We start from the raw sequence: 16,339 nt of genomic DNA on the forward strand, positions 1-16,339 counted from the left end.
GTTTGGGAAAAGGAAGGTCAATGGACATTACATCATTGAGTAATATTCACTGACCGGTCTGTTATGTTAATCCAAGTTAGGATTTGAGCATAATAGTGAATACACAATCGAGCAAATTTATGGGGGATCACTTTCGATGAGGAAGGTAGCTCGATGGATGTAAATGCATTGGATCTGGGGTACAACAAGATCTTTTAGTACTATCGGTGACCTCACAATCATCCTAACAGGTATATCGAGAGGTTTTTGCTTGCAAGTGTACTCGCTAGTCGCACAACGTCCAATCCTATATGAAAGTCCAGTATGGTGATTTAGTAGATCAAATGAGCTATGATCTTGTGACAGTTACAAAATGTCCTCGTGTGCAAATGGGAGATATTGGAAATTATGCTCACTTAGGGGCATTTTGGTAATATCCTTTGTGAGATCATGGGTGTTATTTTCATGATCTTATTTCTTCATGATTCCCACTACAAGATAATGGGAGAAATGGGTAAAACAAGTGTGTACTATATAAAGAGCACATTGCAGAAAGAAAGACAAGCGAGGAGAGACTTCTAACACTTTCTTCTTGAATCACCGGATTTTAGATTGAGACGTTGTGGATCCGTGGTGACAGTTCATTCGTGATTATCATCCCGACTACGAGTTTGATTCGAGGAGTTTTTCGTGGTTCTCAGATCGAGGTAAATTTTGAAAACTCAACCCTAATTATTTTTCGAGAAATTAGAGATATCACGCTTCCGCATTGTGATATAATAAATCTAACATCCGCCGTGCAGTACCCGCGACAACAACATCCTCAACAATAACAAGAGAGTGTTGGTCGGAGTCCTTGCTCTAGCCAAGGCAGCCCGGACTCCGATGGTGAGGTTGAAGCTTCACACGAGGCCACCCCTTTCCTTCTCAACGAGATTGTGCTCCCACAACCTCTCCACCTCCACCGTCGTCTCCGACAATGGAGTGTAAAGCGTGCCTCGCCCGTCAGAGATGCTACTTCCTCCAACCACTACCGGCTAGAGTTCACCTGTGGAAGCCCTCCTCCCCCTATTCCCGTGCCTCTTCTCTAGAGGGAAGGAAAAATCTCTCTCTCTAAACCAATGGTAGAAGAGGATGACGGATTTGTTTGTGTGCTTGATATGCTTTACAATCATATCAATACGTGTTTGGATGAAAGTAATACTAGGATAGATGATCCCTGAAAAGCCTTCGTATTATGCTTATTTTTAATCGATCATCTCTAAAAATTAATCAGTTACTTATGATAGGGTCTCAAAAAGGCTATTCATGTGGTGCGTACTTAGGACTGCTTGCCTAGGCTGCCCAACTGCTTGGACTGATTGGCTGTCGGACTTCCAGGCTGGCGTATAAGAAAGGCTGCAGATGATGGGCAGGGAGGGAGTAGGGGCCTTGCTGACTGTCTGGACTACTTTCATTTGATGCTAGGTAGGGCCTGCCCGGACAACTTGCTAAGGCTGTCAAATTGTCAGTATGAGCTGCTCGGACTCTTCGCCCATTCACGGGTGGCAAAAGCTAAAGTCACGCCCGTTCACTTGTTTTGTTCTGGGATTGCATTGCCCTTTTGGAACTTGTTCCTTATTTTCACGGACCAATCAAGTAGATTGTGAAACGTTCACTCATTCAAATTATCAATATTCTTAGAATTATCATTTAACTAGAAAATTTTCTACAGTATAGTTAAGATTTATATTTGATTAACGGTTTAAAGATTCTCATGTTTTTTTTATTAGTTGGTTGTCGTATGATAAAAAATATAACAGTATCTTCAATTGTCCGGGCGAAATAATTTCTTGCAGCCTTTAACGTTTTTTTTCCTGGTATCCATTTACAAATATTTTTGGGATCCACATTTTCTACCAACTCAAAGCATATTTCGTTGAGGTTGTAAGTGAAATATACTTAGATCTTATTTAATTTCAATATCTTTAATCTTTTTTAGATAATTTGATAAGTTTAGCTGACAAACTTGATCACTAAATGCTCGACATATTTTAGAGTTCCCTTTAAATATTCTAAGAACTTCAATTTTGCTATCGTTGTGACTGTGATGTCTATTTAGTCTTGCAACTTGTGTTTAAACAGGACCCTGACTATCACATTGTTACTCTTTTGGTTTAATTTATTACAGGTAAAGCAACTGTATTGGTAAATATTATGTGAGATTTGCAAGCTGTTTGATGATGAAGTGAGCCAACTGTTTTGTGTTCTGGTCCTAATCTTGAAAGGTTATTCTAACATATTCATTCTAGTCTTTTGGGATTGATTTGGACATAGATATTATATGACTCTTTGCTTCTTCTTTTTTGGATGAGATTTTGTATGAATTGAATCAGGACCAAAAATATTGATTGAGAACTGCCCAAATGGAAGTTTAAGCCCTCGTGTTCATTTTTTTAAGAAATATTGGGAAAATTTGTTTGTGGAGGTTCAATCTAGTATTTACATATCAAGATTGGCTTTTCTTTGAATCTAAGTGCTTGGTGTAAAATTATAAAGGTGTATTTGATTCAACTTATCGTAGATAATCTTAATTATGAGAAATAAAATATAATTTAATATTATTTTTAATAATTTAGATAATACTATAACTTAATTTAATAATTTACTGATTTATCCATATTTCCTCCTCTTCTCCTTTTTTTCTGTCGTTATTGTCGTCGCTGCCGCCTAAAAGCTAGTCGGTGAAGGACCCTGGTAAAGAAATCGAATGTCGGCCACTATGGTTGCCACAAGGCTCCACCATCCCGAGCACGTCCTCATTGTTAGGGAAATTGAGAAAGTCCTCAAAGTGGTTAAATAGATCGCTCACGCCATCTTCGGTCTCCTCCCTCTCTGCATAACGCAACATCGCAAACACGATGTTAGACCAAAAACTAGTGATGTCATTAACAAAACGCTCGAGCAAAGCTGGGAACGATCCCTGTTTGGCGGAGCTGAAGGTATTGTTTGTAGGGTGAAGACGATCTGCTCCTCCACCCGTGTCGCACGTTCTTTGACGATATGCTTATTGATTGTTTAAATTGAATTTTGAACATCCAACCTAGTGTGTTATGATAATAATGTCTTTGTTGATTGGACCTTTACACCAAGCAGGTTGAGGAGGCATGGAATGTCCGGTGTCAACTGTTGTCAAGTAAGAGAATAGGTATAGTCTGGGAGATATGAAGTCACAGTCTGAGAAATCTTTAGTTACTGCACTCTTTTCATAACTTACATCATTAATAAGGTGGTTGAAAGAATATGTTGGCATAATGTATCGGCTGATGAAAACTGTAAAGTCACCTTCAAAGAAGTTATTGAATCCCTATATAACAAAAAGGAATATTCTCTGACAAGATGATTATTACTAGGGATGACAATGGATCGGATTAAGGTCAGATTTTATATAGTACGTCCCCATATTCATCAGGTATAGGATATCCGATGGGTATACTCATACGCATTAAAGGACCAGATATCTTCTATACTTATAATTTTTCTTCTTTCTATCCAACTATTATCATTCAACAAAAACATATTAAAATTAACATCCTATTAAAAAAATATACATATAATTTAAATAATAAATTAAACATTTATATAGTCTCTTCCTAATATCAACAAAAAAAAGTTAGTGAATTTGGAATTAAAAAACAATCTTTCATATATATTCATCGAGTATTTGGGTCAAATATCGGGTATCGATTGTCCCTCCATACCCTCCTCCATTCGGGTTGGATATCGGGTCCTCTATGTTAGGCAATAATTATTATAAGTAAATAGTTATTTATTTCCTAGTTATTAGGGAATAATTATTATTAGAAAATAATTATTTGTTTATTAGTTATTAAAGAATAATTATTATTAGGAAATACTTATTGTTTTCCTAATTTATATTTTCCTATTTTCACTTGTAATGGTATTTATATATACCATATGTTATCATTAATGATATGTATGCGAATTCTATCGTTAATGTGGTATCGCTCAAAGCCATCTTTTTTTAATTTTCTTTCTTTCTTTTTCTCCTCTCTTCCGCGTTTCTTTTTCTCACAGTTCAAAAAAAAACTTAGCTTTCTTCTCCTTTATATGCCACTTACGCCAACGGAATTTGCCATTGTCGTGTCTTTTCTACTGTTCACCTGTTGCTACGACCAGAGGAGACGTCGTCGTCCAAAGGCAGCCCACCATCGGCCTTATCGCCGTAAAAAAAAACGTTCTTGTTGTCCCTCCGTCGCCGACATCCTTGTATCACCAGCCCCCCTTTCCCTACAAATTTAGCAACTCCACCACTTCCTTCGCTTTCTCCTTCACAGGTTCAAGTCCATCCTGTGACACCTCCTTCATCGGTGTCGCCTTTTCTCGAGCTTTTTGTCCGGCCGCTTCTGTGACCTTTAAAGCTTTCTTAGAATCTTCTTTCTCCCCTATTTTCCTTTCTTATATTTTTTTGTCCTAAAACAAATTCTCTTTTCTGACTTCATCTTTTCCACCGTATAATAATTTTATTTTCTTCTTTTAAAAAGTCCATTAATAGTGAGGTTCAATTCCTCCTCTTTTCTTTTTATCTTCTTATTTTTTCTCATGGCAAGGGTAATATTATTATTTTTTTTCTTAAGTTTAAAGACATCAAATTTCATTCTTCTCTTCCTCCTCTCCTTTGTTTGTTTGTTTTTTTTAAGCAGCAGTCGCATTATAGCAGTCTTTCCTTCATGAGTATTGTTTTAGTCATCTTCTGATAGGCCAAATAACAAGCTTTTTTTCCAAGTTTTGTTCAATAGCAGATTTTCTACATCTGCTCCAGCATATGCAACCATCAAAATGCAGCCTTCTCTCTCTATTGCTCTTATTCCAATGACAAGTCAGATTCCAACCTTCAAACAACAACACCTCGTCTCCTTCTAGTTATTGTCTTCTTTCATCAAAGGCAAAGTTCAATAAATCATCGTTTCGTTGATCGCACTGGTAGATTTTGCTCTAAAAGAATACCCATCAGCCCCTTTCTACAATAGTTGCCACTAACGACATCGCTCGCCGGCTATCTCTCACAAATACTCCTGATTCATCTTCCAAAAAACGCACGATTGCTATTAGAAGATGATTTAGTTGGGATACATGAAAAAACTAAGCGATATATGAAATTATTGCAATAAGCTGAGTGTGAATTGTATGAAGGTTGTAAGAATTTCACAAAACTGGCATTCATTGTTCATCTCCTAGAACTAAAAGTTCTAGGTAGTTGACTTGATAATTCCTTCACTCTTTTACTTCAATTGTTTGTAAAAGCCTTTTCTCATGCAAAGTTACCTTCATCCTTTTATGAAGCCAAAAAAATAATTGAAAATCTTGGCTTCACATACCACAGTTGGGATGTTTGCCCAAATGACTGTATGATATTTCGTGGTGAAGATAGTAAACTTAAAGAATGTGAAGTATGTGAATCACCTCGATACAAGCCTGGGGGTAAGCAAATTGCTGCAAAGCAAATAAGGTATTTTCCATTAAAGCCGAGATTGCAAAAACTTTTCCTTTCATCTGAGATTGCTTCATTAATGAAATGGCATGAAAAAGAAAGAACTGATGATGATGTCCTGAGACACCCTGCTGATTCTCAAGCTTGGAAGTCTTTTGATAACAAATATTCATCTTTTGCTAGTGATTGTCGTAATATTAAACTTGGATTAGCTACTGATGGATTCAATCCTTTTAGAACAATGAACATATCTCATAGTACGTGGCCTGTTGTACTTATTCCATACAATTTACCCCCATGGCTATGCATGAAACAATCAAATCTCATATTATCTGTGCTTGTTGATGGGCCTAAAGCACCTGGAAACAGAATAGATGTGTACTTACAGCCACTCATTGAAGAATTAGTAGAATTATGATGCTTCAAGTAAGCAAATGTTTAATCTTCGTGCAACTTTATTATGGACAATCAGTGATTTTTTGTCTTATGAAAATTTATCTGGTTGGAGTACAAAGGGAGGTATGCTTGTCCCTGTTGTGGTAGCATAACTCGATCACTATGGTTGAAACATAGTAAGAAATTTTTCTATTTTGGTCATAGAATATTTTTACCTCCTAATCACATATTTCGAAAGCTGAGAGCATCCTTTGATGGAACACGAGAATATGGAAACAAGCCAAGAAGGCTTTCAGGGTCTGAAATGTATGAAGAAGTGAGAGAAGTTTTAACGGATTATAAGAAAGAAGGCATTAACAAAAGACACAATGGGGAGTTTCATTTACCAAGTGAGACCAATTGGAAGAAAAAAAGTATATTTTTTGAGTTGTCTTATTGGATGGATAATTTAGTACCACATAATATTGATGTGATACATACAGAGAGAAATTTCATGGAAAATATACTTTCTACAATACTTGGCATAGCAGGAAAATCAAAGGATCATCTGAATGCTCGTCGTGATTTGAAAGAAATGGGAATAAGGAAAGCATTACATCCTACTCTAATGACCTCTAGTAAAGAGTGCATTCTTCCTGCAAACTTTACAATGTCCAAGGATGAAAAATTGGTTTGTTGTAAAGTTTTGAAAAATATCAAACTTCTAGACGACATTGCATCAAATATATCAAAATGTGTACACTTGGAGGAGCGAAATATATGGGGTTTGAAGTCTCATGATCATCATATTCTTATGCAACTGTTGCTTCCGTTAGCTATTCGTAAAGCATTGCCTAAAGATATAGTTAAAGTTCTTATAGAGTTAACTAATTTTTTTAGGCAACTTTGCTCAAAAGTTAATCACATAAATGATTTGGAACACATGCAAGATAGAATTGTTGTTATCCTATGTCATCTTGAGAGAATATTTCCTCCATCTTTTTTGACATAATGGAGCGCTTACCTATACACTTGGCTGAAGAAGCATTACTTGCTGGAGCCGTACAATTTCGATGGATGTACCTCATAGAAAGGTTAGTTTTTGTTTCCTTTATAAATGGATTATATTTGTGTGAATATTTAACATTTTGATTAATTGAAATCAAATGATATCTCTTTAATCTTTCTAGATATCTATGTACTCTGAAAAAATATGTGTGAAATCGTGCTCATCCTGAAGCTTCTATTGCTAAAGGTTATTTAATGGAAGAGTGCATGAATTTTTGCACAAGGTATCTAGATTATGTGAAAACGAAATCTAATCGGCCCAAAAGAAATTTTGATGCCGGTAATGATGAAGGGCGTGCCACAAAAAAAGGAGTGAACATAACTCTTCATAGAGTTACATGGACACAATGCTATCGTTATGTCTTAATGAACACTGATGTTGTGCAACCATTTATTAAGTAAAAAAAATATTTATAGTACATGGTTAGTTTAATATTGTGCCCCTTTTATAGGAGAACATATTATATTGAAACAAAATCTACCAAATGAACAGCATGCATATGACAGAACTTTGTGTGAAGTTTCCACGTTACGGATACCATCAACTTCAAAGTGTGCATAATGATACATTTCATACATGGTTCAAAACTCATGTAAGTTTTTATTTTGGTTTTATATTTAGAAATAAATCCATGATTTCATTCAACAAACTTCTCTGAAACTTATATGTGCATACTCATGTATTGTAGGTTGAAGAGCAACTAAATGCAGGAAATTCCAACTTTTCAGAAGTAATCAAAGCATTAGCAATGGGCCCTAATCCTCGAGGGAGAAGTTTCAAGGCTTATATGATTAATGGATTTCATTTTCGTACAAAGTCTTTTGAAACCAGTAGAACAACTCAAAATAGTGGAGTAATGCTTAGGGCAAAAACTACAAGCTATGCTAGTAGGAAAGATAGGAATCCAATTGCTGGAGAAATTATTTACTATGGAGTATTGAAAAATATTATTCAAGTACACTATAGTAATAGGATGAAGTTTGTTATGTTCAATTGTGATTGGGTTGATAATCAAAGAGGGAAAATGGAAGATGATTTCAAATTTAACTTGGTGAATTTTGATCATCTAATGTATAGAGATAATCAGCCGTCAGATGAACCATTCATATTTGCTAGTCAAGCAGAGCAAGTATTCTATAGCAATGATCCAGTGGAACCCAAATGGCATGTTGTTCTGAAAATGAGTCGCGGAGATAATTATGATGTTTACTCTTCTTTGGATCAAGCGGATTCATATTCTTCTCAAACTTTGGATGATAATATTCCTATTAGGGATGAGGATAATGCTTGGGTGAGGGAAGATGTAGTTGTTGATGGAGCCATTGATCTTGGACAAGATGAAGAAGTTGCAGAGAATGATGAAATATATTAGGATTGTTTATTGTATTGTTAATCTTTAATATACATTTTTATTTATTATTGAGTAAAGACTTGTTTTTTTAATTGTATATTTCTATTTCATTTTTATTCTTCATTTATGCTTGATGCATAATCAATTTTTGAGTATTAGTTTGATTTATTTATAATTCAATAATTAGTCATCAATGTTTTCTTTTCCAAGTTTAGCTTCAAATGTGTAATTGACTTTTTTTTGGCCTCTGGACTAATATGTTGATTTTTTTTCATGATAGGTCATCATGGTTAGACAAAAAAAGAAAGGGACAACCATGTTGGAAAAATTGAATGGTGATCAAGCAACTGTGGTAAAAGGCAATATATCTCAAGTGCATCTTTCCACATGTGTAATAGATAAACCGCAACAACAAAAGCCAAATAACATATTACGTTCAATAGTTCATCATCCACAAACAAGATCCAAGCATCAATCACAAGTTCAACAAGCATCAACATTGCAAGCTCAAGCTTTAGAGCTCATTGATGAACAACAAAACTTGCAATCAATTGATCCACCTAATTCACAATCTAGTTTAACCTTGTCAAATTCAGGTTAGTTTATATTGATTTCCGAAGTGTTCAATTATTTTTCAAGTTCTTGCATTATTTGTCACCTTTCTTTGTTGGTTCTTTTTTACTTATTGTTAATTTATAAGTCTTTTACATTTGTTGAATTTCTAGGAGAAAATAATAATGGAGTGACTAAAAAATGAGGAAGAAGCCCTGCCCAGGGTAATTTATCTCAAGTGCATCCTCCCACATGTGTACTAGAGAAACCACAACAACAAAGACCAAATAATATGTTACGTCCAATAGTTCATCGTCCACAAACAAGATCCAAGCATCAATCACAAGTTCAACAAGTATCAACATTGCAAGCTCAAACTTTGGAGCTCATTGATGAATAACAAAATTCACAATCAATTGATCCACCTAATTTACGACTTAGTTTAACTTTGCCAAATTCAGGTTAGTTTATATAGATTTTTAGAGTGTTCAATTATTTTTTAAATTTCTCGTATTATTTATTACCCCTCTTTGTTAGTCTTTGTTTACTTATTGTAATTTACAAGTCTTTTACGTTTGTTGAATTTATAGGAGAAACTAATAATGAAGTTACTAAAAAGCGAGGAAGAGGCCCTGCTCAGGGGATTTACAAGTGGGTGAAAAGTTACTAGTTGATTTCAACTAATCATTCCAGTCTATTGGACCGAATGCAGGGAAGTATTCATCATTGCTTGGTCGAATTGTTTATAATAGTGTCCAAGTTCCCATAACATATGTGGAATGGTCTGACGTGCCCACACATGTTACAGATTATATCTGGAATGAAGTTCAAGTTAGTTCTCCATTTTTTTTTTTTACCATTTTTGCTCTATTATTAATCATATCATATGATTAATATGACAAAGTAATGTTTCTAACCTAGTTATAATAATTGTTTCTAAATATATTTTTAACTGTTCATATATCTCCTATAAATTATATAGGAGAACAGCAATGCTCCTCTGTCACATAAGTCTGTATGTCTTAAATCTGTTGGCGAAAAATGGAGAAAGTGGAAGAATCGAATTAAAACTGATTATTTTAATGAAAAGACGTATGACCAATGTTCCTAATCGTGTTGAACCTGAGTAATGGAGGATTCTCATCGAGTACTGGAGTACAGACAAATTTCAAGTAATTTCTTGTCTCAAATAATATTGTTTATGTTTTTTTATTATTGTCATTATAACCTGTTCAAAAAATATTTATTTTTTTATTTTAAAGGAAATTTCAAAGAAAAATGCACTCAATAGAGAACTTGCAGGACCAATACATAGGATTGGAAGGACTTTGATGCCTAACTTCAAAATAAAAGTATGTATAATTATAATATACTATGTTTTTCTAGTAACAAATTTATAAAGATTTGTCATTTTTATATAGTTGGCAGCTGATGGAAAGTCAATTGATCCCTTAACAACATACATTGAGGCTCGTTGTAAAAATAGAGTTCCAGCGGATGCCAAGGCTGCAAATTTAATAATAAACACATTCATTTACAATTCTTATATTGTTAAGACATTATCATTCTGTTTACTTGTGAAGGATCTATATTTATTGATGTTAATAAACATCTAGGGTCAAATGCAAGAAAAGTTATCAGCGGTACCTATTAAGGATCAAACACCTGAGTTAAGACAGAAGATTTTCAATAGTTTCATGGGAAATCAAAGTCATGGTTATGTTCGCACTATGGGTTTAGGTCATAGTCCTTTTGATATGCATACTCACTCCTTGTTATCCAATGAACATTCAAATGAGTTAATAAAAATGGCTACGGAGAAAGCTGTAGCAGAGTTATGAAAGTAGTGACTCCTATTCTAAATCAAATGAAATCTCAAATAGATGCACTTCAATCAAAGTTAGAGAATCATGAATCCCCATTGACTCATCTTGGTATGGAATCTAGTGAATTTAGTAATCAAAAGGTATCTTTACTTTATTTAAATAATTGACTTTTATAATGAATTTTGATAGTTTTGTGATACGTATATTATTTTTTATTTAGGTTGCAGATAATATTATATCACATGAACAAGGATTGGATAACCAACAGGTACATTAGTAGTTGTTTTCATAAGATTTTTTTTTAGTTTTATTAACAATTTTGGTGATGTAGTAGTGTACATATTTTAAGGTATAGATAAATTTATTTTACAGGTTCAACAACTTGAAAGGCACAAAGATATTGACAAACACATATACCATCATTTCTTATTACGAGATGAAGAGATTTGTTTAACTTGGGGTTGTTTATGTTGCATATATATAGTTGCAAGAAAGAGGATTATGTATTAGATGATGAGATTTCTTATTGAAAAATTCTATTTATTGATTTTTTTTAACAATATATATTATAAATCATCTTTACCTCTAATAAGAGTTTTTTTTATGTTCAGGATTCTGATGAAAAAGGATTATAGAAGTTATTTCTAGATCGCAAGGAGTTGTTCTTTAGACTTTCTTTTATGTAACTTTCATGGGAATAGTTATTTTTTTTTATTATCAAATTAATGATGGATATGTAGATATTTCTGTTATTGGATGAATGTTGAATGTACTTCAATTAATGATTATAGAATTTTATATTGTGTATATCATTTTTAATTTATAAAAGAGAGTTTTTCCTTTTGTCTTGAAATGACAATTCAATAAATTTTATCTAGATTAATTTGTATAATAAATGTTCTTTTAATATTGTTAATTTTTGTCATAATTGTTGTATCTAACAAGTTAAAACATTAGGGATAGTAATTTATGTCTTCACTTCTATTTGAGACATCACATTACCATCTCAATTTAGTATCTTTAGTTTTTCCACAAGATAAGACATAACATTTGAGACAAAACAATATCTGTCTTAAATACTTTTGAGACAATTGAACAACTGTCTCATCACCATCTTAAATAGCATTTGAGACAGTACAACTGTCTCAATATTTTTTTGAGATGCTTGTATTAGGGACGGTTACATTACCGTCTCATCACCGTCTCGAAAACATTTTGAGACACTAAATTTATAATTTAAGACATATTTTGTTGTGTCTCAAAAGCCTAGTTTTCTAGTAGTGCATTGCCTCTGCGACATCTGAGATCCAATGGATTAAGTCACTTTTGACAAATCTGCTTCTTCCGGTTACCACGTCTGTTGTACTTTTCACTGATAATTTGGGCCTCCAAACTGCGAGTTACTCATATTTCTATTAAGGATCAGTTGGTTGATGCACTTACCAAGTCGCTTTCTAGACCTCGGCTATTGCTATTTGTAACAAGATTGGTGTCATTTTTGGGACACCATCTTGAGAGGGTGTATTAGGAAATAATTATTATAAGTAAATAGTTATTTATTTCTTAATTATTAGGGAATAATTATTATTAAAAAATAGTTATTTGTTTCCTAGTTATTAGAGAATAATTATTATTTGGAAATACTTATTATTTTTCTAATTTATTTATTTTCCTATTTTCACTTGTAATGGTATTTATATATACCATATGTTATCATTAATAATATGTGTGTGAATTCTATCGTCAATACTTTATCGGATTCGGGTGAAATTATCATCCCTAGTTGTTATTTTGATAGGTTGTTATGATTCTTTGATAATGTTGTCTGCTGAGGATGTCCTGGCCGAATATTTAGCCGATAGGTTATACATCATATTGGCGGATCGGTATATAAGCTAAGTGCCAAGTATAGTAGGGTCATCTAACCTATGAGATAAGTGGCTATATATTGTTAGGCTGGATCTTTGACATTGAAGCAATATGAAGTTAAGCCCCCCAAGTCCAATCAGTTATATGACCAGTCGGCCATATAATGGAATATTTACCTTCGAGAAATGGAAAACTAAGTCCCAAAAGATTCGATCGATGCCTTTAGCCGATCATCCATATGTTCTCGCCTCTGAGATGATAGTCTTAGATCTGGAAGTCCGGCTAGGCTTACACTGAGAATTGCCTTGCATGTTTATCACATAGGAAGAAGGAGCGCTAAACCTTGCCAGTCTGACCAACCTTATGACAAACCAGATATATGAGGGAGCATGGACACATATGAGCAATGAAGACCAGCATGTTCGGTCAGTTGCTGGATCGATCAGCTATCCACTGAGTGAGGAACTACTTAGTATACTCGACCAGCTATTTTTCCGACTGACATTTAGCCTGACCGACTTCATACTCAACCGGATTTATATTAGCTGTCTTAGCACAGGAGGACAGGAGTAGAGCACTAGGTAGTTCGCATAACAGTCCTATTTGATTTCTCCAACACAGTTTCACGGAAAGAAACCACTGGATCTGAAACAATGGTCTTTGTTCCTCCCATGAAATCTTCCTTCAAATCTTTCAAGCAGATCTCAAGATGTAGCTCACCAGCACCAACAACAATGTGCTCACCAGATTCTTCGATTGTACACACCACCATGGGACCTGATTTGGCTAAACGTTTTCAAGCCTTCTACGAGTTTTGAAAGATCAGAATCCAACTTACATTGCACTGCAACACGAACCACAGAAGAAACTGAAAACTTCATAGCTCTGATAGGATGAGCATCTACTACCTTCTCATTCGTCAAAGTAGCATTATTCCTAATGAACTAGTCCAAACCAAGTAACCAAGCATGGCCACCGTATTTCCACCAGGAACATCGATCCTCCATAGACTCTTGCATCTTGCCCATCCAGCACACTCTTAGAGCATCCATAGTAGTTGGAGCTCTCGGAGAACTTCATCGTTGTCACATCCGCACCACGTCAAAAGTAAAAATCTTCATATATCTCTCCACTATTAAAAAAATCTCTCAACACTCATTCACACTCTTGAAATAATAGCATGGTTAGATATTTTAATCCAAGATGGTGTAACCTGTCATGTATAAAGATTCCTTCTGGTAACAGATAGAAAATTTTCATCAGTAATGGATAAAAAAAGGCCATAAAATAGATTGGAATGATAGGAACATGGAGAATTAAAGGATAGCGGTAAGATTGATTTAACAGATAAATATTACTAAAAATATAGCTTACATGGATTTTGAATACGATGCCAGCTCATGTGACAGACCGGCCCTCATTTCCGACCGTTAGTGGAGTCGAAATCCAATTCAATTTCCTTTTGACCGTTGAAACCACGCCCGCTTTCTCCAATTCAAATTCAGTTGTTTTTTCTATTCCTCTTCCAATTTCTCAGCCTCTTCCTTTTTCTCTTCCTCTTCCATAGCCATGGTTTCCAAATTTGCCACCAGGGCCTCCTCCTGCCGTAGCCGAAGCCCCGTCGGCCACCATGCCGCCGGTGGAAAGAAGATTACTCCCCGGTCCTCTCCTTCCCCCATCAAGGCCGCCATTGCTCGTTCCGTCCGCTCCTGCCGCCGCCGCCTCACGAAGCTCTTCTCCCGCATCGCCATCCTCGGCGGCGTGTCCTCGAGCCCTCAAAATCACGGGTTCCTCCGCCTCGGATCCACCCCCACCAAACCCCTCCTCCACCCTACTCCCATGGCCACGGCGGCGGCGAAGGCGACGGCGGAGCTCCCGCCCCCGTCTTTTCCCGAGAAGAAAACTGTGTTTTTGGACCTCGACGAGACGCTGGTTCAGTCCCGCACTGACCCCCCACCGGATCGCTACGACTTTACCGTCCACCCTTCGATCGACGGACGCGTCGTGCCCTTCTACGTTCTAAAGCGGCCGGGCGCGGACGAGCTGCTCCGCGCCGCCGCAGGGGACTTCGAGGTTGTGGTGTTCACCGCCGGCCTGAGGGAGTATGCCTCCCTCGTACTCGATCGCCTTGACCCCGCTGGCAACCTCATCGCCCACCGCCTCTACCGCGATTCCTGCAGGGAGATGGAGGGGAAGCTCGTAAAAGATCTCGCCCGGGTCGGGCGCGCCCTCGACCGGGCGGTGCTGGTCGACGATAACCCCAACGCCTACGTCCTGCAGCCGGAGAACGCGCTCCGGGTGACGCCCTTCTCCGACGACCTCTGCGACCGGGAACTCTCCAAAGTGATCAAGTTCTTTGAGGTGGCGGCGCTCTTCGAGGACATGCGTGACGCCGTCGCTTACTACCGGTCGGAGCTCGGAGATCACAAACCAAAACCAGTGTGCCTTCTTCCATGATCGCGAGTTTTAGAGAACTCAATAGACTGCACAGCCTTCAGGATCTTCCTGAACTCTGTTTCTGGATCGTAAGCAAAATGAAATTTTTTTTGAAGGAACCTTTTGAAATATTTTTCCATTTTTTGTCAAAAAGAAATATCGCCTTAGCTTTGGATGCATTGATTGATGATTGTAAGAAAGAAATGAACGATTTATCCCCTTTTCTTCATCAAGATTTTTATAATTTGATTTTATGCATATCAAGTGGAGTCTATTTTTGACAATTAAACAGATGGAGAAAAAAATGGAATCAAGAAAAAAAATGATATGTTTCAGAAATGACAATGATTGGTTCCATAATTTCTGGTATTCAATTATTATTATGATCATTTGAACATACTCAAAGTGGTAGCCTTCGTTCAAATTCCACTTCCTCTCCATGAAATTCCGCCCACCGCCACAGCTCTCTGCAGCTGGAAGCACTGCATCCGTCTCCCTATCATCCTTTCCTTCACCTCCGGTGACCCTCAAGATGATGGCTCCTCCCTTCCTTACTCCACACCATGGGAACGAGGAAGAGGATGAAGCTGGCACCGTCTTCCACTCCCAACTAGACTCCTACTCCGTCTCCTGTTCATCAAATCCAAATCTCTCCATCGCCTACGCCAACGTGGTGTTGTTCCTAGTTTTCAATGGCTAACCACCTTGTCTACCGTTGAGATACAATCAAAGTTTCATATTAGAAAGATATAGAAAAGATAATGGGAGGATATAAGACATCTCTATTGGCAGAAGATATTTTGGGTAAAGTCTAAAAATAAAGTCATAAGGGTTTAAGTCCAAAGTAGACAATATCATATCATTGTGAAGATATATGCATTCCTTTCAGTCCCAATAAATAGTATCAGAGTTATAATCCGGATTATATGTCATGTAGGATGACCTTGAACGTAGTCACATGGAGGTCTGAAGCAGGTAAGAATGACCGGATGCTTGCAGAGGGGCTCGGAGCAGGTCAAGGTGACCAAATGCTTACAGGGAAGCCTGGAGCAGGTCAAGAGCTAGTGATCGGATGCAGATGCTTACAAGGAGACCCGGAATATATCAGGGTGACCAAATGCTTACGGAGAGGCCCAGAGTAGATCAAGAGTGATCGGATGTTCGCATAGAGGCCCGGAACAGGTTAAGAGTGATCGAATGCTCGCGGGGAGACTCGAAGTAAGTCAGGATTGTTGGGGTAGGTAGGCCACAAGAGCGTTGGTTAATGGCCCGGAAAATAAATTATAAGAATCTCGAATTAGTTTTAGCATAGATATAATATTAGTTAACCAAATATGACATAATAAATAACAATTTAAAAGAACTAAGTAAGAGACTAGAATTTTTACTTG

The 16,339-nt window shown here is 36.5% G+C and overlaps 2 protein-coding genes and 1 long non-coding RNA gene across 3 annotated transcripts; 2 read left to right on the forward strand and 1 right to left on the reverse strand.

The window, feature by feature from the left end:
* The first annotated feature begins 485 nt into the window (after positions 1-485).
* Positions 486-1,675, forward strand: LOC122021064. Its single transcript, XR_006122440.1, has 2 exons — positions 486-686; positions 783-1,675. It is a non-coding gene; the product is annotated as an uncharacterized LOC122021064 (long non-coding RNA).
* Positions 1,676-13,089: 11,414 nt separating this feature from the next.
* Positions 13,090-13,592, reverse strand: LOC122019576 (elongation factor 2-like). The gene is made up of 3 exons (XM_042577033.1): positions 13,524-13,592; positions 13,351-13,420; positions 13,090-13,298 (listed from the first exon to the last, which is right to left on the reverse strand). The coding sequence occupies exons 1-3, from the start codon at positions 13,590-13,592 to the stop codon at positions 13,090-13,092; spliced, it is 348 nt and encodes a 115-aa protein (XP_042432967.1).
* A 418-nt stretch (positions 13,593-14,010) lies between these two features.
* Positions 14,011-15,162, forward strand: LOC122021199 (probable C-terminal domain small phosphatase). The gene has a single exon (XM_042579286.1). It carries the CDS (start codon positions 14,082-14,084, stop codon positions 14,967-14,969), a length of 888 nt encoding a protein of 295 aa, XP_042435220.1. The 5' UTR covers positions 14,011-14,081; the 3' UTR covers positions 14,970-15,162.
* Positions 15,163-16,339: the final 1,177 nt, after the last annotated feature.

The sequence above is a fragment of the Zingiber officinale genome, chromosome 9A (genome assembly GCF_018446385.1).
Source record: "Zingiber officinale cultivar Zhangliang chromosome 9A, Zo_v1.1, whole genome shotgun sequence".
Classification (NCBI taxonomy): Eukaryota; Viridiplantae; Streptophyta; class Magnoliopsida; order Zingiberales; family Zingiberaceae; genus Zingiber; species Zingiber officinale.

Bases quoted from the DNA above. Each gene is read 5' to 3' on its own strand.
- LOC122019576 (XM_042577033.1), bottom strand. From the start codon at position 13,592: ATGAAGTTCTCCGAGAGCTCCAACTACTATGGATGCTCTAAGAGTGTG. The intron at 13,421-13,523 runs GTCTATGGAGGA...ACGAATGAGAAG, and splicing joins TGGATGGGCAAGATGCAAGA to GTAGTAGATGCTCATCCTAT. The intron at 13,299-13,350 runs GTAAGTTGGATT...GAAAACGTTTAG, and splicing joins GGTTCGTGTTGCAGTGCAAT to CCAAATCAGGTCCCATGGTG.
- LOC122021199 (XM_042579286.1), top strand. From the start codon at position 14,082: ATGGTTTCCAAATTTGCCACCAGGGCCTCCTCCTGCCGTAGCCGAAGC.